This window comes from Typopeltis vanoorti, chromosome 8 (genome assembly GCF_054136105.1).
Source record: "Typopeltis vanoorti isolate ZY-2024b chromosome 8, IOZ_Tvanoo_1.0, whole genome shotgun sequence".
NCBI lineage: Eukaryota > Metazoa > Arthropoda > Arachnida > Uropygi > Thelyphonidae > Typopeltis > Typopeltis vanoorti.
In genome coordinates, this window is record NC_143556.1 from 144,750,023 (window position 1) to 144,774,286 (window position 24,264).

Below are 24,264 nucleotides of genomic sequence, written 5' to 3' on the forward strand. Positions count from 1 at the left end.
TGTGAAGGTTTGGCATCATATATTATTTTGGTTATTTCGAAATGAAGTCTGTTGGCTTCAGTACTGGAAAGATGGCCGATGTTTCTTTCAATGTTGTGTATAAAATCTAAATATGATATGCATTTAGGTGAAATGGCAAACTTATGACCTCTTGTTAGAACATTTAATTCATCTTCTGTTAGTGGACAGCTAGATAAGTTGACAATCCATTTTTCAGTCGGTAATTTATTGGTAGTTTTCATGTAGATTAATATTACATTTATCAAATGCTTTGCTCCCTGAATTTTTTGAGACACTAATAATCACTTGTAGTGATTCTTGATTTAATGTATTTGACAATTCTGTAATTTTTAAATTATTTGTTGCCAATTCATGTTTAGAAACTCGTAACTGATTAAGCAGTAAGGAATGGCTTGCTTTCTGACAGATTTTATGAGCACCTGGTGATTTGATAACTTCCTTTAGTTTAGCAAACGTTGGAATGAGTTTATTGCATCTGCACTTTTTTTAAAAAAAAAGACCAAACTTCTAATAGATCTTTATATAAACATGAATGTTTATATAAAGAAAGTGCTGAAGCCCTACTTCACAGACCAAATCTAAATCATAATGACGTTCTTGCTATTCCTAAAGTATGGAAAATTGTCATAGGAAATTGTGTAAAATAATTTTTATGTGTTATCTTATTTTAATGTAATGTTTTTTTTTTCCCCTCCAGATTTAATTTAATTCTATAACACACTACTGCCCGCATATTGGGATTCCAATCCAATTTTTGTAGTTCGTCATAAAATTGTTCAGAATCCTCTTTCCTGCCTTCTTCTGGGACATATACTCCTATGATATTTAAGTAGCTTCTGTTTGTTTTTAGTTTAACTTAATTCGTTCAAAATTGTACTTTCATATTCTATTTTTCCATTTATTATCAATTAAAATGGCCACACCACTAGAGGCTCTGATATGTTGGTCCACTCCACTATATAGCATAGTAAAACCATCTATATCTTTCATTACTGTTATCATGGCTATATTAATATTTTTAGTTGTTTTACTAATTCTAATTCCTTTGTTGTCATGCTTCACACAATCTATGTGGCTACTTTTAGAATGTCTGAGATTCCTAATCAGTTACCTTTATCCTTACTTGGTCATTTTACATTGTTTTGGGCTGATGAATTTTCCATTTCTGAGTTGTAGAAATATTTCATTGGTAAGATAACCAAGCCTGGAGGACCAGGTTATCTTTCTTAGACCTGTCCAGCTAGGGAGGCCCTACCAGTAGCTTAGCTACCACTGGTATAGCTCTTGAGGTCATTGGTGCATGCAAGCCTCCTTACTGCATCAAAGTGGAGATACCATTAAGGAGGTAGTATTAATTTACTGCAAATTACACTCAGAAGTGCTAATCATCATTTATTAATCAATATCTTACAAAGGAATAGGGAAAATATAGATTTGGCAAAAAAGTCTGTTGATTTCATCACCAAAACATTTGTAGTATTCTTCCCCATTTCCAATTGTTGATTCGTATAGACCAAGAATACTGAAGGTAAAGTTGTGTGTGTATCAGTTGAGATTCCAGCCACCGTCGTCGAACTTTATGAATTGCTTCTATTTTAGGTTTTTGCTAATTGATGCATTTATCTATTTCAATTAATTCAAGTGCATTGCAGGGTAGCTCAACTGAGAGGTTTCACCATCATTGCAAAACATTTCTGTTAAGTTTCAAGATTTTCACAAGTGCTGATTATGAATCTACTTTTAAATGATTGATGAAAATCTCTTTTTTATTTTAGAGATTCATGGGGAAGAAGATATACTCAGATTTCAGCCATGGATGCATTACATTTTCATAAAATTAATGAACAGTATAAGCCATATCTTATTCAAAGAGAGTTAAATAAGGTAAGAATTTAATATAAATGAACATATTTCCAACTGCCTAGCCTTAAATCTCAACTTTTATAAAAGTAATTTTTTTGTAATAATACCAGTTTTGGAATTGTCATTTTATTGTGAACAATTTCATATTCAAAATCTAAAACTCAGAGGTATGTAGTTTAACTGACAAAGACCAAAATTCAAATTATGTTAGTTGTGAAATATTGATACAGTACTTTATTTATGCATATTACAGATGACTAGTGGCCAACACAAGATGTTAACGATTTGAAAACACCTGTTCTCATCTGACTGTTGAACTTAAGTGAATCCAAGCCCACTTCATACTTGGGAATACTGACAAGCTGTTTCTTTCGTTTTCAATACATGGCTCACATTTATCTAACTAGCTATACCTGTCACAGATGTTAAACAAACACATGCATGGAATTTGTATTTAATGTAAAAATGTATTTCATCCAGTATACAATGACATCTTCAGGGATCAGAGTGGCACCTATGCAATACTTTGGTAAATCCATGTATTCTCAACCTTAACATCTGTAGAACTGAAGATAACCATCATTGGAACTGGGAGAGAAATTAGAACAAGAGAGATTGTGCTAAATAGGATGCTATTTCTGGACAATAGATCAGGAAAAGGAAGGAGTTGCTATAGTGCTCCATACACAAAAGATAAGCTTTTTGAGGGGAGGGGGGGGGGGTAATGAGCTATGTATGTGCCTTTACAAAAACACATGAAGGATGCAGAGGAAAAAAGGAAGCACAGATCAGGATTAGCCTTTCATTCAACAAATATAAGCTACCAAGTATTTTGGCAAAGAACAGGAATGCTCTGTATTCCTACACTAACTCTCTTTTTTATATATATATATTTATCCCAAACACGAAAAGAACAAAAAGCTATAGCACATCGGTGCAGATAAGGATTGAGAAAGAACTATTGACATTTTTCTTGAAGAACTGGAGGTTGAAGTTGTTGAAAAACATATTGAAGAAGGCTGTTCCAGAAGAGGACAGAGGTATGTGGAAGAGGAGAAGCAGGTTCGATAAGTTTGAAGTTGTTCTAAAAAGGGATGTTGGGAAGCTGCTGCTCTTGTTTTAACAGGCCCAACTGTAAGTGGAGGAATGATGTTTGCCAATGCAATAGAGCAGTGACCATGGAAGTAGCTGTAGAAGAGACACAGAGCTGAAACATTGCATCTGTGAGATAAACATTAAAGAGAGAGACGTCAGCTATGAACCAAATTACTCTCCTGTGAACAGTATTCTAAGGATAGATTTTCTGTCTTCTCTTAGGTATTTGCCTTACCTAGTATGCGGAATCCCAAGATGCCTGGTCTGTGTTGGATGATTGACCAAATATCCCCTTAAACAAATGAGAATTTGTTTAAGGGGATATTTGACCAATTATCCCCTTATGAGAATTGAAGGCCATAGCAGCCAAGGCCAAAATGGGCCTGATATCTACTTCTCAGACTAATGGGAGGTCTTTTCTGGATAGTATAGCCATGAAAAACAGCCTGATAAGGAAATTAAACATCCATACTTAGAACTTTGAAAGGAGAAGACGAGCTGGGTAAAAATAAATTGGGATATTCTTGGACTTTCTGAAACAAAAACAGAAGGAAAAAAATCACATATTTTATATAATGCTGGAGAAGTTAAAACTATCATCCTTAAAAAATGGAAAAATAACATACTTGAATTTAAACCACTCTTAATGTGATTTAAGTATAATATAAATATATGCATTGAGATGAGGAAATCTCCAACACTTTCAGAGATAATATGTTACTGGAAAATTGTAATGGGCGACTTTAAATGTAAAGTGGGCATGAAACAACAGGGAGAAAATGCTTTAGGCGTGCAAGGTATGGGCCAAAGAAATGAGAGAGGACAAAGACTTGTTGAATTTGCAGAAAGTGAGGGAAGATATATACAAATATGTATCCCTTGATGTTACTGCATTAATCAATGGTAAAAATTACAATTCCTTTTATATGACTCTTTTAGGAAAGATGAAGAGTAAATGCTTGTACCTACATTAGTTATTGCACTTTTTTTTGACAAAAAAAGTTTCAAGAGTCGTTTTTTTTTTTTTTTCTTATAAGCATATATCCTATGATAACAAGCAATCTTCGATTAACATCTGGATCTACATCCATTACTTGCTGCTTAAGCGATTCTAAACTGCGAAATATTCCATCCAGTTCTTTGATTGTTATCTCTTTTGGAACCTTGTCTAAATATGTGTGTTGTCGTTCAATTTCCAGAAGATCGTTGTCACTGAAATCTTTTGAATTCGAATCCAATAATTCTTTAACATCTTCTTCAACTACGTTATTCACAGGATTTTAAAACCCACCTAAGTCATTAGCGCATTCTGCAAGAAGTTTTTCCAAACAGCTAGAAGACACTTGTTCCCACTAGTCATGAATGTTTTCAGTTACATGTTTAATGTTAAAATTTTTCCAAAATTCTTGGAGCATAATCATATTTTCTCCTGTTGTTGTCTTTTTTAAGAAAATAGGCTTTGAAAGTAACAATAACGTCGTGTTTTGTAAAATTTAAAGGCGCGTATATAATGGGATTGTCGCAATTAATTTCGCCGCGTTAAGCAAGGGATACCTTTTTGTGTGTGTGTGTGTATATATATAGGAAATATGTTCTTTAAAAAGCAAATGGACAAATGTTTAATGAAATTGATTATATTATGGTAAACAACATGGAAATACTAGGTATAGTTGTTATCAACCACTTGAATTATGATAGTGATCATAAGCAAGTTAAAGCAAGGATAAAAACAAACATCAAGAGGGAAAGATTGAAATTGTTAATGGAAAAACCCACACTAGAAGGTGAATATATAATATAATAAACCATAAAGAAAAATTTACTTTACAGACACTTAATCCAATTAAAAAAGGGAAAAGTTAAGGAAAATGAGACAGGAGTATATGGAAATACAAAAGTTTATTAGAAAAGAAGTTAAATGCGACATAAGAAAATATAATCTAAGAACAATTCAGAACATAAGAGAAAACAGCAACACAGTTGACAAGAAATAAAATGGAGTGAGTTTAGGGATCTATACACAGGAAAGGAAACAGATACAATATTTAGATGAGTCTGATATACAGAAGAACCACCCATTGTGATGAAAGAATAATAAAAGCCCTGAAGAAGATGACATACTAGCAGAACACATAAAATCATATTGGATATGTTCAATGATATTTTAACTGTATACAAAATAATTCCAGTGCAGTCTCATAAATCTTGGATTATCTTATTACATAAAAAGGGCAGCAGAGATGGTATCAGTAACTATAAGCCAATCAGTTTGTTATCATAAATTGTACAAAATGTTTAAATCCATTATATTAAATAGGATCACAAGGTTGTTGGATGATGAACAGGCAGCAAGATTCTCTACAATAAATCATATCAACTCTATTAATCAAGTAATAGAAAAAAGCAAATGAATTTAGTGTTCATAGATTTAAAAAAAAAAAGCCTTTGATTCTCTATAGCATTTAGAAATAATAAATAGCTTAAAACAACAAGCCATTCCAACAAAGTATATCTTATTATTAATAACTCAACAGCCAGTATAAAGCTGGAATTTGCGGTAAGGAGAACTTATATCACCCTTTATGCTACATTAAAAGAAGTCTTTAAGAACGGCTCATGAGAAAACTATGGATTTAGCATCGATGAAAAAAAAAAAATCTCAATCATTTACATTTTACAGATGATATTGTTCTTTTAGCAAAGAATAAAGATCTCGGGAAATACTAAATGACTTTGATAAAGAAAGTAGGAAAAAAGGTTAATCTAATGAAAACAAAAACTGATGACAAATTCAGATCGTATTGAAAGTGTGGATGACTATATTTACCTTGGACAAGTAAATAAAGTAAATATACACAAGGAAACAGAGCATTTTTGGGTGTATAAAGATTACTTGTTAGGAGATTTACCTATGAAGTAAAACATGAGAGACAACTAAAACAAGAAGACATGTTGTGTGTCACAAAGAGCCATGGAGAGAAGAATGCTCTATATAATAAAAAGGGATGGAATAAGAAATACTAGAATTAGAGATATGACTGAAGTAGAAGATATTGTAAAGCATGTAAGTGGAGATGTGCTGGCCATATTGGTGGACAAAATTAAGCACTAAGTGGATACCAAGAGAAAGAAAGGCCATCAATGAGATGGTGGACATTGGCTAAAAACAGACAAAACTGTAAAGTTAAAGGAGATCCAGAAATCAATGGAAAGAGGCTAAAGAAGAAGAAGTTGCTGGTTAACAAATGCCTACTTTTTTAGAGGCTTGAGGTCAGTCCAAGGAAAGATAGGTGATGTATATTACTGGGGGGGGGGGGAGCTGGGAGGACTGTGTTTTTGCAGCATTAAAGATGGCCAAGTTCACCTTGGCCCACCAAGGTGATAGCAATGTCAGTGATTGAACAGTAGACTTTTTTTTTTTGGAATGAGTTGGATATATGCTTGTTTCCACGAAATGGGATAGATTGATAAAAGACAAGTGCTAGCTCAACATTTCAGTACAAGAGATGACTTTGTATGTGTTCAGGTTGTCTTTTTGGCATGGAGCTGATTTGTGTTGATCATGTATATACAGAAGTTAAAGGAAAAGAATGATGACAGGAGGACAGCTTTACTCTGGATGCTGTAACAGTGGTGCTATCTCTATGGGAGAGAAGTGGAAGTGCAGGTGAGCAGAAGTTGTGTTTGATAGCTTTTGCAAAGGACCAGAAGGCACATTTTCTGCTGTTGGATTTGCTGATAGTTGTTTTACATTTATTGCTGGATTTCTTAATGCAGAGCCACCTGCAGTAAGCAGAATTGTATTCTTCAGCTGCTGTGGATAATTTCTGATTCACTCAGTATAGAATAGCGGAAGCAATAGTCATGCCATGGAAAAGAAGAGTAGTAGTTCCAGAGCTGATCCCATGTGATACCTTTATAGTGCCATAGGTCACAATGTTGGGTGTGGTCAGAGGAGGAGCATTCTCTGACACTGGAAACTTTCACAAGGTTGTGGGCTGAGTTGCCAAAAAGAGAGAAAGATAGTTAACCTCTACAATGTGTCTGGAAGAAGAAGAAGGAATTTGGATTGGTAGGCATACAATTTGCATTAAATCATTGCTTATGGCAAATACTTCTACATCATGTCCAGCTTGTTTGGTAGTGTTGGAGAAGAGAGACATTCAGCTCACTAAGAAGGTGATGAGTTAGGAAATACTAAATTTGGGTCTCTGTTAAAATAAGGTGGTGTGGAAATGATTTTTTGGTAGAGATCCAGTTACTTTTGGAAGGAGTTGCTGTCATTGCCTGTTTCATTTGCAAACATGACACCTATATAAAGAGCAACCGGTCTAGGAGACTGGACAAAAGTATGTTTCAGTTGACCAGGAAGCCTCCTGACTCAGGACCGTATACTAGCTGGCTACACTGCCATACCCTCAAAATGGAAGAGGATCTCTAAGTATGTTAGCATGCTCTTGAAAGCCATCACTCACTGCATGAAGAAGACAGGGAGAAATAGAGACCAAATGTACCCTTCCCCACTTCAGACCCCCAATAAGCAGGGTGGTGGTGTTTCACTGGGTGATGAATGTCATCAACCACTAAGTGGCATTGCCTCCAACTAGGAAGATATCCTTTTGCAGTGAGAATGTTCACTGCAAGTGCCAGAGTCCCTTTTGTGGAAAGAGACCACACCATGGGAAGGTGGGGTTGACTCAACAGAGAGAGGGTTCTTGAAAGTTCTGAAACTTCTGTTTGGTTTAAGAAGCATGTGGTCTCCATATCAGAAGTTAAATGAACACTATTCTAAGGCTGGGTGGAGTTGAGCAGGAGAGATGTGCTTTTTGGAGACTATGGAAGTGCTTATACTAGGATAGGTTAAATGCAAGTTAACCCAAGAAGAACAAACTGGTTCTGGTTGACAAGCAGCAGAACATTGTTGAAGGTGAGGGTCATTCTTCCTGGAAATAAGATGTGGCCATTAAAGTTGACCAAGTTATTCTCAACCTCACTTTTTAAGGCATTGGTTACAAATGCCTTAAAAATGGGCTGGTACAAATCGGTCTTTGCTGCCAGCATGCATTACAATTATACGAGACCTCTTTCCACTCGGTGCTTTCAGGCCTGTCATTAAGCCCAACAAAAATGCTTGCCGAGCACTTTTTTACTGTCGTGTCCTGGAGAACTTTAGTGCAGGTGTGACTGGCATTCACCCAGGTTTCGTCTGTATAATAAATTTTTCGTCCCTCGCAACGATATTTCCTGACAGAACGCAAATACTAGTGACACCATAAAATATCTTCACTTTGTGGTGTAAACAAAACCAAGGTCCTTTAACAACTGATAAGTTGTTGTTAATGAAATGTGAGGGAGATCTTCATCATTGTTTGCAGTAGCCTTTACCTTATATATTGTAGGAATTTCGTTCTTTCGGAAGAAATCGTGCACTTTCTGACAGCATAAAATGGTCATATTCCTATAGCGCTAGGCCTCTTCTTCCCCAGCATACGGAGTTGTACCGTCGTGGTCAGTTCTGCTGTTTGCTTCACAATATTGTTCCATCAGGATTTCTCATCTGTAAACATTTAGTATGATGCACTTCTCAGAGGTTTGCTTGTAGGACTACCGCAAGTGGAAATACAAGCGCCAACACCACCAGTCATCTCTGCCATGTTTAGAGTAAAGCCGGTGGTTATTGGAGATAGATAATTGCATTTTTCAAGAATTAGTTTCCTAAAATTTAAGGAACTATTTTATGCAGCATCAGCCTATAGTAAGAAAATCCAGAAATGTAGCTTATTCTGCTTCCAAGATAACCTGAAAAAGAGCATACGGTCAATAATAAATAAACAAGAGGAGCAGAAGGAGGCAAAATCTAAGATGAACACACACAGAAAAGTTTGGAAATCAAAGGAAATAAGTTTAAAATCAGCATTTTAACACAAATGTCAAATAACTTTTATTCATGTCAGAAACATGAGCAACAACAAAAGTAAACCAGAAATAAATGCCTTTTATTTTGCATGTAAAATTGCCAGAGAAGATATCCAATAAAGAATTACAGCAGAAAAATTAAACAAAAACCAATGTATGATATTAAAATGGAGACAAATTCTGGTTTTCTTAGGACATGTTCACAATTCTAAGCGGCAACACAGACCAAAAAGCAGAAGTCTTTACTATAAGTATGACCCAATACGCTGGTGACCAAAAGCTAAAGACAACTACATTTTTATCCGTATATATGAAAAAACTTTCATGACTGCAGCCAAATGTGGACATAAATTAATTGCAAAAGTTACAAATTTCCTAAGGATGTAGTTGAGTAATTAATGTACGGTGCTTAGAGAAAACTATGTGCACAGACATATCAGTATGGAATATGTCCACCCTGAACTACAGTGCAGTTCTCACAACATTGCACCAAGTGATTCAGGAATTCTTAACACAAACTGGCTCACTCCTTCAGAGCAAGAATAAGGCCTTATTTGTTTTCTGGAGAGGAATTTCAAGCAACAATGCTTCTCCCAAACACGTTCTATGGGGTTGAGATATTGGGAGCGTGCTGGCCACTCAATTTAATTAACATCCTATGTTTCCAGAAGTATCTCCACTGCTCGTGTACGATGTGCTTTGGCATCCATAAAAATGATTTTTTTTTTTTGCCTACAGCACATGGAACGATCGCACATGACATTGAAGAATTTCATTGCAGTATAGTTCACCAATCATAGTCCCTTTTTCCAGCACTTGTAGCTCGGTGCATCCGTTAAGCATTATGCTACTAGTGATATTTTTATGGATACACCACCACTGAAAACATGTTTGACAATGAGCTATGGATAAAGGAATGCAGCCTTCAGGTGTAGAGACCTACTTGTTGCAGATTGTTGATATATATATGCATACAGGTTTTTGAATGAAGCCAACTTGCAAGCTGGCCTGCCATGGTGCATTTTGCTGTTATAACCAAAAAAGTCTGTCTTCATGCTCCATGGTATTGAGAGAATGACCTCTTTCCAGCAAATGTCTGGAACACATTCCATTGGTTTGAAATGCTGCTCAGAGCCTGGACACAACACAGTGAGATTCCAAACTCTCTGTCAATTTCAGTAATTAGGACTTCTTCAGGCTTTCTAATAATTCTTCCCCATGTGAAATCATCTAGATGGATGTCTTGTAATTTCTCAAAGAAATAAAGTTTGCAACTTTATTTCTTCATCAAAAAAGCTTCTTTCAAACACAATTCGCTTAACTCAGCCTGTTGTGTGCTACAACTTCAATGTGTACCTGCTTTCTATTCGAAATTGTCAGTTATACCATGGGGGGGGGGGGGGAAACAGTCATGTTTCAGTATTACATTCCTATTGCAACCTCTATAGTTAAAATACTTAACTACATCTATTAATCTTTTTACTTTAACAGGTTGTTTTATTCATTTATGGTTAAGACAATTTCTTAAAGTCAGATAAAACCTAGTGAAATAAGTTAACATTTTTGAGGGATAATGACAAGTTGTCTGCTGCGTATAACTTAGTGGTGGGACACAAAAATTTGTGTTATGCTTCTTGTTGGAACATCTAGGGGTGTATACATATTGTTAGTTAAAGTACTAGAATGAAAATGATCCTACATAGTGAAAAATATCTCACAGTACACATGCAAGCAAAACAAAGTTATTGTACCACTGAAACAGTACACAGTCAATGCATAGTGTATGGCAAAATGACCTATATACAGCTTCTGAAAGATAATTACCTGAGACAGCATGTAATGGAAGGGATATGAATTTCATCGGTGTTGGATCTGGTAGTAGTGTCAGTGAACTTAATAGTAACCAATCTACCTATGCTGCCTCTGCTCAGGGAAAGTGATCATGCAGAATTTTCTCTTAAGAAGTGATATTTGGGGAATTACAAAAGCAGCTGATTATGACAGGCCAAGGAGAGCAGTGCCATGACAATAAGAATTTGGAGGGTAAAAATGTTGGTAGTGCATGGGGTGTTTTTGAAGAAAGCATCAGAATGTACAGGGGGTCCTCGAGTTATGTTGGAGATCCGGACCGACGTAAGGCGATTTTCGATGCAAGTCGGAATTACCATAGCCTAAGTTACTTACCTAACCTAAAACACCCTAAAGTCATACGTATATATCAAGAAACAGAACTAGGCCATAGGAAAATGAAAAGGAGAACATAATTACTGTATAGTACAGAAAAATGACAAAAATTAAACTGTAATAAAAAAAAAACAACATAAAAATGAGAACAATCCCCAAAATGACAAATGAAACTGTACATTCTGTACAGCTGATAAACAAAAATGAAAACAATTCTTTACCTTTTATCCTGTGGTTGAAGAGACAGTTGAGGTACCAGCACCTGCTGCAGGCCTCTCTACCTTCGTGAAAAAACGTTCCAGGCTAGTCTGGAATGATACCATCCTCTTCTCCTCGTATATCTCCCTATAACGTTGCAGGCAATCCATAAGCCCTAGGAAGACCTTTGTGTACCTAGTAGTGTTGGGATCCTCAAATGAGGGCAAAACCTTCCGCCAAGCCCTTAAAGGTTATGTAAATTGCCTTAAACCGCATAAACCAATCTTTACTAGCATTAAACTTCACCTGCACTCATTTCCCCCTTTCGCTTTTCAATGCCTCAAACAATCTTTTCGCCTTTTCTTGAATTAACATGAGGCTAATTGGGATACGACATTGATGCTGGTCTTCCAGCCAAAGAACAAGAAGTCTTTCCATCTCAATCATGAGCCCACTACGTTTTTTCAAGGATGCGAACTTTATCTTTGATAATAGTCCCGACTGTGATACGACTTAAGTTCAACGCGCAGCCAATGTTCGTTGGCGTTTCTCCATTTCTTGCCCTTTTAATAATGTCTAATTTCACTTCTAATGTAATGGCTTTCCTTTTCTTCAACACACTGCCATCGGAAGAGTCTGCCTTATGTTTGGGAGCCATATTGAAGGGTAAAAAGTCACAAAAAAACACAAACACAAAAGTGAGAGAGCAGATGTAAACAAAGCATGCAGTACCCAAAGAGTGTATGCTGGGCTCACAAACAAGTTTCAAGTCGAAATTTATTTTTTAAATTATTTATGGGATTACCACCATAAAGTCGAAATGATGCATGTCGAGGACCCCCTGTATATCCAGAGGCAAAGGTTAAATCAGATAGGGGTTAGACAGATGAATAGCATCATTAAGTGGGGGGATATAGATAAAGAAGAAGGTGATTGGTATGTTCATGACAGTGCAAAGCACACGCAAGAATGGTGACCTGTATGGTAAGGAAGAGGTAGTTATGAGAGAAAGCTAGCTGATGAAGCCAAAAGAAATCCTAAAGAGTTTTTTTGCTGTGGCAAGTGAAAGGAGGAATGACTTTAAAAAATGCTGATGGTAACAAAAGCAAACTAAGTAGCTGAATTATTGAGTGAGCATTCTACAGAAGTTTACCATCTAAGTGGTGATGTTGCAGTGACAGTTTACTCCTCAGAACCCACTAGAGGTTCTGTGTTGAAGGTCCTGCAAAATCATGATAATCATGTTAGAGTACTAAATTGCCTGGGAATTTCAGCGTAAAGCTAATTTTAAGTGAATTTCTTCTTCCACTTTATTCAATGGTAGCATACTCATTTATTTATTTTTGGTTTGTATATTACTATTATTACATGACACCTCCAGGGAGTCCAAAGTCTCATCAGGGGGGAAACCTATTCTACAACTCTCCACCAACTACAGCTACTTTCATCATCTACACCAATGCCACCTACTGCTGACCACCACTAGTATTTTCACAGACACTCACAAACATCCATGACCACAGCGGGAGAGCAAATATGCTAGCCACTCGGCCCCCTATATAAGATGTAAAGTGTGTTTACTTCTCTTTATCCCAGGGTTTATATGTATATTGCCTAGCAAAAGCAAGATCATCTTATCAGAATTACAGTCATCCCGCGAGTTACATCCGTAATCCCATAAGGGAATAAATTACATTTTCGGCAATGCGTAAGGTAAAGCATGCACAGTGGCAACCTCCCTCAACAGTTCCTCTGTTCATTTTGTGTTTTTATGTTAAATATTTCACAATGTTTTGTGCAACATGGCCCCTACACACACAATCAAAAAACCTAGTGAAGAATCACAGGAAAAGAGGCGAGCAATTGATCTTGAAACAAAGTTGCAAGTTATAAATCAACATGAAGCTGATAAGCCCATCAATGTGTTTGCACATGACTTCAGATGGTCTCATTCTACAGTGACGACCATTTTGAAAAATAAGGATAAATTCTTAAAGGCTGTGAAAGGATGTGCTTCCATTAAATCGGTGATATGGATAGAGGACCTGAACCAAAAGTGCATACCCCTTAGCACTGTGACCATAAGTTGAAGATTCGTCTTTTCACAGTTGAGAGACGAATTCAACGCTTCTTCCGGTTGGTTCATTTGATTCGAGCAGTGTTTTGCACTGCATAATGTGAAAATGTATGGGAATCTGCAAGTGCTGAGAAGGCTGCCAAGGAGTTTGTGGAAAAATTGGATAAAATTATTTGCTCAGCAAATATTTAGTATGGATGAGATGTCCATATTATGGGTAACGTGGCTGGATACAAACTGAAACCATTTGTGATATGGCAGAGTGAGAATCCACGAATCTTCAAAAATATTAGTAAGCTTACTCCCAGTTCATTATCGGAGCAATAAGAAGTTGTGGATGACTCAAAAATTGTTTGAGTATGCCTTAATCAACTTTTATACAAGTGAAAGAAAATGTAGAATTTAAAATTTTATTAATTCTAGATAATGCTCCAGGTCATCCATCTTTCAGCAGTGATCTTCATCAAGTTCAAGGTAATGTTTCTCCCTCCAGACACTACTTCATTCATCCAACCGATGGATCAGGGAGTTCTTGCAGTGTTTAAGGCTTATTATCTTTGGAGAACTTTTTTACAAGCCATTTCTGCTACTGAATGAAATGACCAAACTCTCATGCATTTCTGGACAAACATTTAATATTTTTCATAGTGAAAAATATTGCTGTGGCTTGGATCTCGAAGTGAATGATGACATAATTCAACTCATAGAAAGTTCCCTGAAGAATTGGAGGAAGAGGTAGTTAAACAATTTACAGTGAAGGGTCTTGCAGAAATGTTCTCAAAATGGCTGAAGATGGACCCCAAATTTGAACGCTACTTAATAACAGAAACGAAGTACATGATGCATTTGCTTGCTATGAACAAATTTATGATGAAAAGAAGAAGAGGAATAAGCAAAGCACATGGGACATTTTCATCAAAAAAACAAAGGTTACACCAGAAGAGCCACAGCCTGATCGTTCACACAGGGAAGGTAATGAAGATGTGATTATTCTCCTGTTTTTTAGTGGCAGTAATGCACAGTAATTTTATAATAAGGTTTAAAAATTAAAATGACAGTATACTTATTACTGTCATTGATTTAATGCATCGACTTACGTCCTGCCGGATGGAATGTAAGTCGAGGGATGTCTGCTTTCTTTCTATTGATAAACCAAAACAGGTATAAATAATTGTTTTTTGTTTTCTCCTAATCAGATGTTAGCTGTCTGTCCAATGTACATGAGTTTGGAACTCAGGTGATCCAAAAGAGGATCAACCCCCTGCTACAGACAGATTAAGAATAATTTATTTTCATTTCCCTTATTGCACCCTAATTCATAACTTCAGTTTTTAGAACAGTTGCACACTTCTGTGTTTTGCTTTAATGAATCTTATGAATATGTTTTGTTTCAGGCATACTGTGGCTTTTATGAACCAAGAGTCCCTTCTAATAATCTGCGTACTGTTGCATCTGGTAATTGGGGATGTGGGGCTTTCAAAGGTGATCCCAGATTAAAAGTTCTTATTCAGCTTATGGCTGCTACAGAAGCTGAACGTGATATAGTGTACTTCACATTTGGTAATGAAGAACTGAAAGAAGATATTGAGTGCATATATGATTTCCTTATGAGTAAAAATGCCACTGTTGGTAAGTTTAAATTTCATATGCACATAGATCTCTCAGGAAATGTATACTTTCAAACATTTATAATGTATAGATGTTTGAAACAGTAGTTTTGTTGCACAGTGCATTTCTCCTGTAAAAAAGCAAATTATGTTAAGTTGTTAAATGATTATTTTATTAGGAAAAAACATACCTTAACTTCAGACAGAGCTGAACAATTCTTTATATCAGCTATAAATTAAAGATGCCAAGAAATTATATTCTTGATTTCATCCTTTATCTTTCATATCAGCTGTTCGGGGTGTGCAGCATCTAGACCAGTGATGATTAATCTGTGACATGCCCCAAACATATATAAATGGTGTGCTGCTCTATGTTTATAAACATCAGCAGCAAAAAAAAAAAAAAAAGTTGGTCACTGAATTCAAAGCCAAGTTTAATTTTTTTTTTCTTTCCCTCTATGCTATCAGACATAAATAAATGGCAAGAAGCACAATGGCACTGTTCAGTTAATGTGTATACCAAAGTTAAAGACATTTGTGAATTGACTATGTTGTGTAAAAAGACAAGCATCTGATAAGCTTCTTCTATTTTTGTATTATCTATCAGTAAATCATTTACATCTTTCAGCACATATAGCCACACTCAGTGTTCGAAATGTCCCCTTTTGCCTTCATGCACATGCTGCTACTGCTTGCTCCAATGATTCAGATTGAGATTGCCAATCAAATGGTGATATGTAGTTGGATAGATTTGTCTCCAACCATTGTTGTGTGGTCCACTGCCTACCATGAAACAAGGTGTTGTTCAGGGGCTGTACCACAGGTTCCAGCAGAGTGTCTTGATACCACTTTGGTGGAGGGTTTGCCCCTTTCTCACAGAAATGCAAGGATACTGCTGATACATCCCCCACACACACACACAAACACACATGGGATGATGACCTCTGAATCCTGGGTGCTATGGCATGTGCCCAATCATTTTGGCATTAAACTACTCTTCCATAGTGAAAATCTTATCTGTGCAGAGGATTTCTGTGTCTGTTGTTCACAGTAGATGCGACATTGTTCTCTGCATTCTCATAGGATTATGGCTGAGATGTGCTGTTGCATCCTAACACAACGTGGTCAACCTGTTCTTTGGCAGTTAGATACATCTTTTATAATGATTAATAGTCCAGTACTGAAACATCCTTCATCCCAAGTATTTTTAGCTGGCTGCATTCCAAACTTGCAAAATGCTATTACAGCTATATGGTCTAATAATCTCCCTGCTGAATGTTAATCCATAGAGCTAGACAACTCTCTACTGATAAACATGTGAAGGTGTGTGGAAGTTGTAACAGTATTTATGGCAAGATGTTAATGTTTTTCTCATGTTTACATTAGCGATTTATTATAGTCAGCCTTAAAAAATATTATTTAATTTAAAACAGATACATATCAGTATGCCAGCTAAAAAAAAGCACCCGATATAGGCATTCAAGGCAGTGTTCAAGAATTTTTTTTTTTTTTTTCCCCTGTGTTAGAAATACATCATTCAGTTTCACTGGTAAGTTATATCCTACTGGCAAAAATTCACATTTCAATGATTAGGTACTGACATAATATTTCTAGCATGACAGTGCGACATCTTGTTGATAGTAGACTTCCTTATTCCTACGTTTAATGATGGGTTGATGAGATAGTGCATACTAAAGTACTTGGCACCCACCAAAGAAATAAAATCCTAAAACACTTAACAATGCATCCCAGTCTGTTCTGCAGATATGTCTCAGACACTCTTGAAATATCAAGCGAGCCATTCTTGCATACTGTGTGCCCCATGAAGTGTAATTTCAGATTAACACCATCTTTTAACTGTAAGCAACTGCAAAAAATCACTTTGTGTTGAATTAATACATATTATATAAGTAATATCTGGAAATATTTCTTGAACTACTCTGTTGTATGCTGGCCAGTGTATCCGAATTTTAGCTTTCATCATGAAGTCAATTGTGTCTTACAGGGCATCTAAAAAAGAAAACTCAGACCAGCTAACCCTTTTTATTTATATATTTTTTAATAGTTGAAGGTTTGCTGTAGTGAATTTGTGGGTTCCCCTAAAATAAATTTTCTTAAATACTTATATTTCCTAAAAATGAAATCAGTTATTATAAATTTCTACCAAACTCAACATCACCAGAGTTAAAGATCGATACTATCAACGTAAGAAGCCTGAATGGCAAAGAAATGGAGCTAGCTGAGGAATTAGATAAGTACCAGATCAACATAATAGGGGTGACTGAAACAAAAAAGACCAAAACTGGTGAGATCTTTCTGAGCAATAAATACAAAATGTTATATTCAGGCAATGACAATCAAGGAAAAGAAGGAGTAGCCATAGTATTCAACACAAAATACGAGGCTAATCTTCTTGAATAGCAGTCAGTCTCGAGTAGAGTAATGTGGGCAAATATGAGAATGGGGAACTGGACAATGAGACTTATTTGTGCCGATAGTCCCACAGAAGGTTCTACTAAGGTAGAAGTGGAGGAATTTTTTGAGGCTTTAGAAAAAGCAACTGACACAATGAAAAAGGAAAAGTTGGTCCTTGTTGGGGATCTAAATAGCAGAGTAGGAAATGATTGTGAGACATACAAAAATATTGTGGGTAAATTTGGAGAAAAGAGCAAAGCTAATAATAATGGCAAATATCTGTTGGATTTCTGCTCAGGACATGGACTGGTTATTACTAACACCATGTTCCAACATAAAAATGTGCACAAATTCACATGGAGAGAAGAGGCTAGGAATAAGAAAAGTCTCACTGACTATGTTATTGTTGATAGTGATGTTTTCTCCTGGTGCAGGACACCAGAGTGTACAGAGGATTTGAAATTGGAAGTGATCACTATTTAGTCTTGAGCAGGATAAAATTGAATTTCATATTGAAAAGAATAACATGTAAGAAAGTTTTAAAGCAAATAAAAGTTGAGTAGCTCTCAGGTGTGAACTGTACACTAAACATACACAAAGATTATTGAAGAAAAAATGAAAGAGTTTGAGAACAGGAATCAAACCTTGGAGATTCAGTGGCAAACTCTGAAGAAAACATTGATTGATTCTGCCAGAGAGGCATGTGGTGAGGTTATCTGTAAGGATACAAAAATCAGAACTCCCTGGTGGACACAGGAAGTTAAAGAGGCAGTGAAGGAAAAGAAGAAAGCATACCAAAAGTTCCTGTCAAATAAGTCAGTTTGTGCTCTTAGAGAATATAGAGACAAATGCAAGAATGCTAAACACTGTGTAAAACTAGCTAAACAAAAGTCATGGGAGGACTTTGGCAAGAATATAGAAAATAAATATCAAGAAGGTGGCAAAATATTCTGGAGGTTGTTGAAGAAGCTTAAGAATGGAGGAAAGAGTGCTGTAAAAGGAATTAGAGATGATAAAGGTGACATGAAAACGGGAGAAAAAGATATCCTTGAAGTATGGAGTAATTACTTTGAAAAACTGCTAAATGAAACAAGCAGTGATGACAGCACAGTGGTAAAAAGCATGTAGTCAGGAATACATATCCATACTAGAAGTAGAAAAAGCCATCAAAGGCTTGAAAAGTGGAAAGGCAGCAGGAGTAGATGATATTCAACCAGAAATGCTGAAGTATGGTGGTATAAGAGTCTTACATTGGCTGCACTGCATAGTTCAGAAAGCCTGGACAGAGGGACGAATTCCCGATGATTGGAGTAGAGCTCTCATAGTACCCATATATAAAAAGGGAAATAAAACTGCATGTGAGAATTACAGAGGTATTTCCCTACTGAGTGTTCCTGGCAAGATCTATGCAAGTATACTTGAGAAACATTTGAGAAGAATTGTGGAAGAAAAGCTTGGTGAAGAACAAGCTGGATTCAGGCCAAACAGAGGCTGTCAGGATCAGATCTTCACTTTACGACAAATAGTCGAGAAAACATGGGAATATAACAAAGATCTGTATTTAAGTTTTGTCGATCTGGAAAAGGCATATGACAAGGTGCCAAGAGAAAAGCTATTCAATACGCTTCAGTTATATGGTGTCAATGGGGCATTATATCAAGCAATACTTAGTCTTTATTTGAGTTGTAAGTCAGCAGTAAAATTGAAGGAAGTACAGGAAGATGGTTTAATGTTAAATCTGGTGTGAGACAAGGATGTACATTATTCCCTCTGTTATTCATTATCGATATGGATCACATTATGAAGGAAAGTGGTATTAAACATGATATCAAAATTGGAGATGTTAATGTCCGCTTTATGCAGATGATGTAATACTTCTAAATAAATCTGCTACAAGTCTGCAAGATTCTCTGACTAAATTGAATAGCTGTTGTAATAGATATGGTATGAAGGTCAGCAATAAAAAGGCAGAATCATTGAAAATGTCAACTGTGTTGTGAATGGAGAACTTGTGGAACAAGTAAAACATTTCAGCCATTTAGGCACGATTTTTACTGAAGATGGTAAATTAAATATAGAAATAGACAATAGACAACAGAATCAGCAAAAGCTGGTATGGTGGGAAGTCAATTGAATAAATTCATATGGAATAAGAGAGAAATCAGTCGGAACACTAAATTAGCTGTGTACAAGACAGTGTTCAAACCAGTTTTAACTTATGGATCTGAGAGCTGGGTCAGAAGTAAAACACTTGACCAAAGACTAGAGACCACAGATATGAGAGTCCTGAGAAAGATTACAGGCATGAACAGATGGCATCAATGGCAATATCATATTAAAAATGAGGATATTAGGAAAGAACTTGACATTGTCAGCATCCAGGAATGCGTTAGCAGAGCTAATCTTAGGTGGTATGGTCACTTAAACAGAATGGACGAGGAAAGATTAGCAAAACAATTGTTCTCTGCCAGGTTGGCAGCAAAACGACCCAGAGGAAGACCAAGATATAAGTGGATTGATATGGTACAAAATGCTTTAGACGATAGAAATATAAGATCTGATAATGTTGGAGTCTTGACAAGTAACAGATTGATTTGGAGGAAAATTGTAGATAGGAAATTAATAATGATGTAATTTTTTTCATGTAGTACTATCATATCCTGTACACCCCTTGAGGGTACATGGCAGGAATTTGATGATGATGACCATGGACTCGGTAAGTTTCATTTAAATGATTAGCTTGTTTTGACAGAGGAGTAAAAATTGTGAACTTTCCCAAATGAAATTCTCCTGAAGTACTCATTTTTTTTTTTTTTTCACATTGCCATAATGATAGTGTGATTAATTCATAAACAAAATACTTACAAAATTTATATTAAATGCTCTATCTCATTAGGATGGAAAAGTGTACAAGTTTAAAAATTAAATCATAAGATTTGAATATACAATCAATAACTAAATCAACCAATGAATACATATGTATTCCTAGCTGCATATCGAAGTATAGATAATGTGTTAAATTATTAGTGAGCATTCAATATCACCATTTCCCAGAATTTTGAAATTTTTAGGCTGATTGCAGAGCTTCATGGCATTCTTTAAAGAGTCTCTGAAATTTGAAAGGACTTGGGTGAAGAATATTTGTGCTGTCGCTAGTAGAAACTTCATGTTCTGTGTAAGGTCACATTTCTCAGAATCCTATCGAACAACACAGAAATTCTTCAAAGAATGGCAGTGATGGTCTAAAAATTTCAAAATTCTGGGATATTGTGACTTTTAACTCTCTTCCTAATAATTTAATGTCGTTTGAAATACGCACATGCTATTCTTTTTCAAACAGTTTCGTTCCAATCTTTTGACTACTTTCATTGATTGGTTTTTCTTTTCTCATTAATGCAATGTACAAAATATCTTAAAAAAAATCATTTTATTCAAAATAAAATGAAAAAAATTGTACTTGCTGGGTAATGTGCTGCAAGTACATTGCATGGTGCTTAGTGCAGTGGCAGGAAAAAAATACATAAATTGGGAATTACCCATATATTTATACAAGTAGTCATAAGGTGATTTTATATATATTCAATTTATGCAAATAATCTAGCAAGTTGTGCACAAGGTGCTACCCAAAAATTCAGAGACCTTGAATACTGCACATGCCTTTCACTGCTAGAAGGGGGAGAGCAGTATCAGTGAGGCTGTGTTCTTGGGTCACATGAATTTTTGTAATGTCATATTTAAGGAGCAAAGAATCTGCATCAAATTTTGCTTGAACCTAAAAAACACTGCTGCAACAGTCATCATAGTGAAAGTTGCCAAATTCAGAGCAATATCATTTTTTTTTTAACATCCAAGACATTGACCAGTTTGAAGTAAAGCAGTACTAACCTGATATCAAAATTGAAGATGTTATACTTTTAAATAAATCCAGGACAAGTCTGCAGGATTCCCTGACAAAATTGAATAGTTGTAATGAATTTGGTATGAAAATAGGCAGAAACATCAACTGCAACCTGAAATTGGCTGTGTCTGTTTGAATGAGACAGTGCAAATTAGGAGTTATGGTGTTTTTTTTTTTTTCATGGTCAAATTCCATGAACTTTTGGGTAACACCTTGTATATTATATTACATATGCACATGTAGTTTATAAATACAAAAATATTATTTCTAATTTAGTAAACTTTCTCATTATGTACACTTTTATATTCTTGCAACAAGCCTCATGGAAAACCTATAGAACTAGTAAAACATTTCAGCTATATATAGGCACAATTTTTAGTGAAGATGGTAAATTAAATTTGGAAATAGACACCAGAATTAGCAAAGCTGGTATGGTAGGAGGAAGTCAAATAGAATAAGAGAGAGAGATTAGTCAAAACACTAAACTAGCTGTATACAAGCCATTTTTAACTTATAGAACTGAGTTAGAAATAAAACTCTTGATCAAAGACTGGAGAACACAGATATGAGAGACTGAACAGATGGCAGTGTCATATTAAAAATGAGGATATTAGATAAGAACTTAATATTGTTCGCAGAGGTAATCTCAGGGCATATGACCACTTAAACAGAGTGGGAGAGGAAAGATTAGCTAAACAAGTGTTCTTGGCCAGGATGACAGGACAAAGACCAGAGGAAGCAAAAGATGTAGGCAAATTGATACAGTAGAAAGTGCCTTAGAAGATAAAGATCTTGATAATATTGGAATGTTGACAGATAACTGGCTAATCTGGAGGAAAAATTTTTGATAAGAAGTTAGTGTTACATCATTACTATCATAAGATCCTGCACTCTCCCCACCCTCAAGGTACACGTCAGGAATTTGGTGATGATAATGACCACGGGAGGAGGAGGAATTCCTTATGGACAAACTATCAATGGCAAGTTTTATTGTGATGTTTTGAAGCAGCTAAAGGAGAGCTTTCAGTGCAAACATCCAGACCAGTGGAAGAATGATAATACTTCCAACTACACCAGTCATTTCACCTCCTGAGATGAAATTCATGCTGAAAGGATGTCATCTTGACACAATCGTGGAGATCCAGGCAGAATCACAAGATGTGTTCAACTGATTCACACTTGAGGACATTAAGGAATGCGTGGATAAACCACTTAGATTGGGTGTTGTCTGTTTGAAGGACAGTGGAAACTAGGCATTGGTGTTTTTTTTTTTTTTTAAATGATAAATTCCATATACTTTTGGGTAGAACCTTGTATATTATATTGCATCTGCAAACATAGTTTAAAATAAAAAATTATTTCTAATTTAGTAAACTTTCTTGTTATATACACATTTATATTCTCGCAACAAGCCTGATGCAGAAATAAGAAAATGTGTTCTATGTTGGTAGAGTCTGTGCCTAAGTAAATTAATGAACTTACTGGGAACAGAGGGAGCACATATAAATAATAGGTAAAGTTGGAGTTTAATTTTTGTACTGATTTTCTTGTAAAATGTGTGTTCGGATTAATTTGTTCATAATATCACATTATGTAATACTAACTTATTAAATGAGAAATTGGTAAGTGTGATCAACTGAGCACTATGTTAAAAATTCATGAATCACTTCGGATTTTAAGTCTGACAGGCTTGTTAAAACAGAACATTTATGTTGGTGAAAGAAAGTAAATGAAGAATAATAAGCAAACAATATAAGCTATACCACTAGACTTTCTCCCTTATAGTTCATTTTGGAAAAGATTTTCATTGATTGTCCACAGAACAGAATTATTATATAGACATTAGAACTGCCTTTTCCTGCAAATAGTAAAATCTGTATTAACTTAGATGTCTCCTAAATATATTGCTAAACTGTATATCTCATAATAGTATAATGTTTTTTTTTTTTTTTTCAGGTGAATTATGGAAAATTTTGGAAAAGTTTTATAGAATGAATGTAGAAAATACAGACCATTCGCTTCCAAACTTGTATGAATTTATCTATAAACTTTGGACTGCATATAATATAGAAGCAGATGATGAAGCTAGTCAGGAAACTGTATATTATCAAGTTACAGACCTTTCTAATAATGGAAAGCAAAAACACACACAGACTCCTGAATTTGTCAGTACGTTAGTAGATTGATCAAGGAAAATAATCAAAAGTAGCACCGAACTTAATTTATGAACTTTAAATATTTTTATTTAATAAAAGATACGAATAATGGCTATCATCTTGCAAAATTTTTGCTCATTTAGACACGGCATACATCACATAATTAGAGTATAGTGTGTGAGCTTATAAGTTTGGGTTTTGAGATATTATCTTTTGCAGAGTGCTGTTCATCAAGATATAGTGTAATCATAATACACTTAGTCTATAAAATAACTTGGTTGAAATACAAACATGTTTCACTCTTGCATGAAATGACACACCTATATTTTCTTGAATACTTTATATAATGGTTCTATGATCATTTTAAATGTAATAAGGTATAATTTGCAAGTGTGAATTAATTCAAGAAACATTTTCTCCTGTAAAACATCAAAGCAGCCAACATACTGCAATCTATGTTATACAGACATAATAAACAGTTGTAATGAAGGAATAGGAGATTTTGACGAAAAGGTTTATAAAACAAGGAATAGTGATGATATTACATCTAACCATATTGAAGAAAATTCTTACTTTAGTATCGGGAACTTAATAAGCACATCCCCCAGTTATGGTAATTGTGAGCAAAATGATCTCATAACAAATACCTTCTGAAATAGCATTTATTGCAAGCAAATTCCAGTTGTTTCAGAATTTAAAAGAACCATTACTTCTGACCACCATCTATATGGATGAGACACACATCATTTGTTTTGAAGCATAAACATGTCATGATCATAGCTATGAGGGTTGAAGAACCTCACCTAATGTTCAAAATAGTAGCCACAAATCAAT

The 24,264-nt window shown here is 35.4% G+C and overlaps 1 protein-coding gene across 2 annotated transcripts in view; it reads left to right on the top strand.

Annotated features, from left to right (window-relative positions):
* LOC150104404 (poly(ADP-ribose) glycohydrolase-like) overlaps positions 1-23,545 on the top strand; it is a 351,154-nt gene extending 327,609 nt beyond the window's left edge. For both annotated transcript variants that reach the window (XM_090396352.1, XM_090396353.1), the window contains 3 exons: positions 1,797-1,905; positions 14,749-14,983; positions 23,231-23,545. In XM_090396352.1, coding sequence (XP_090252478.1) covers positions 1,797-1,905; positions 14,749-14,983; positions 23,231-23,460 — 574 coding nt within the window. In that variant the 3' untranslated portion in view covers positions 23,461-23,545. The remainder of the gene's footprint in view (positions 1-1,796; positions 1,906-14,748; positions 14,984-23,230) is intronic.
* Positions 23,546-24,264: the final 719 nt, after the last annotated feature.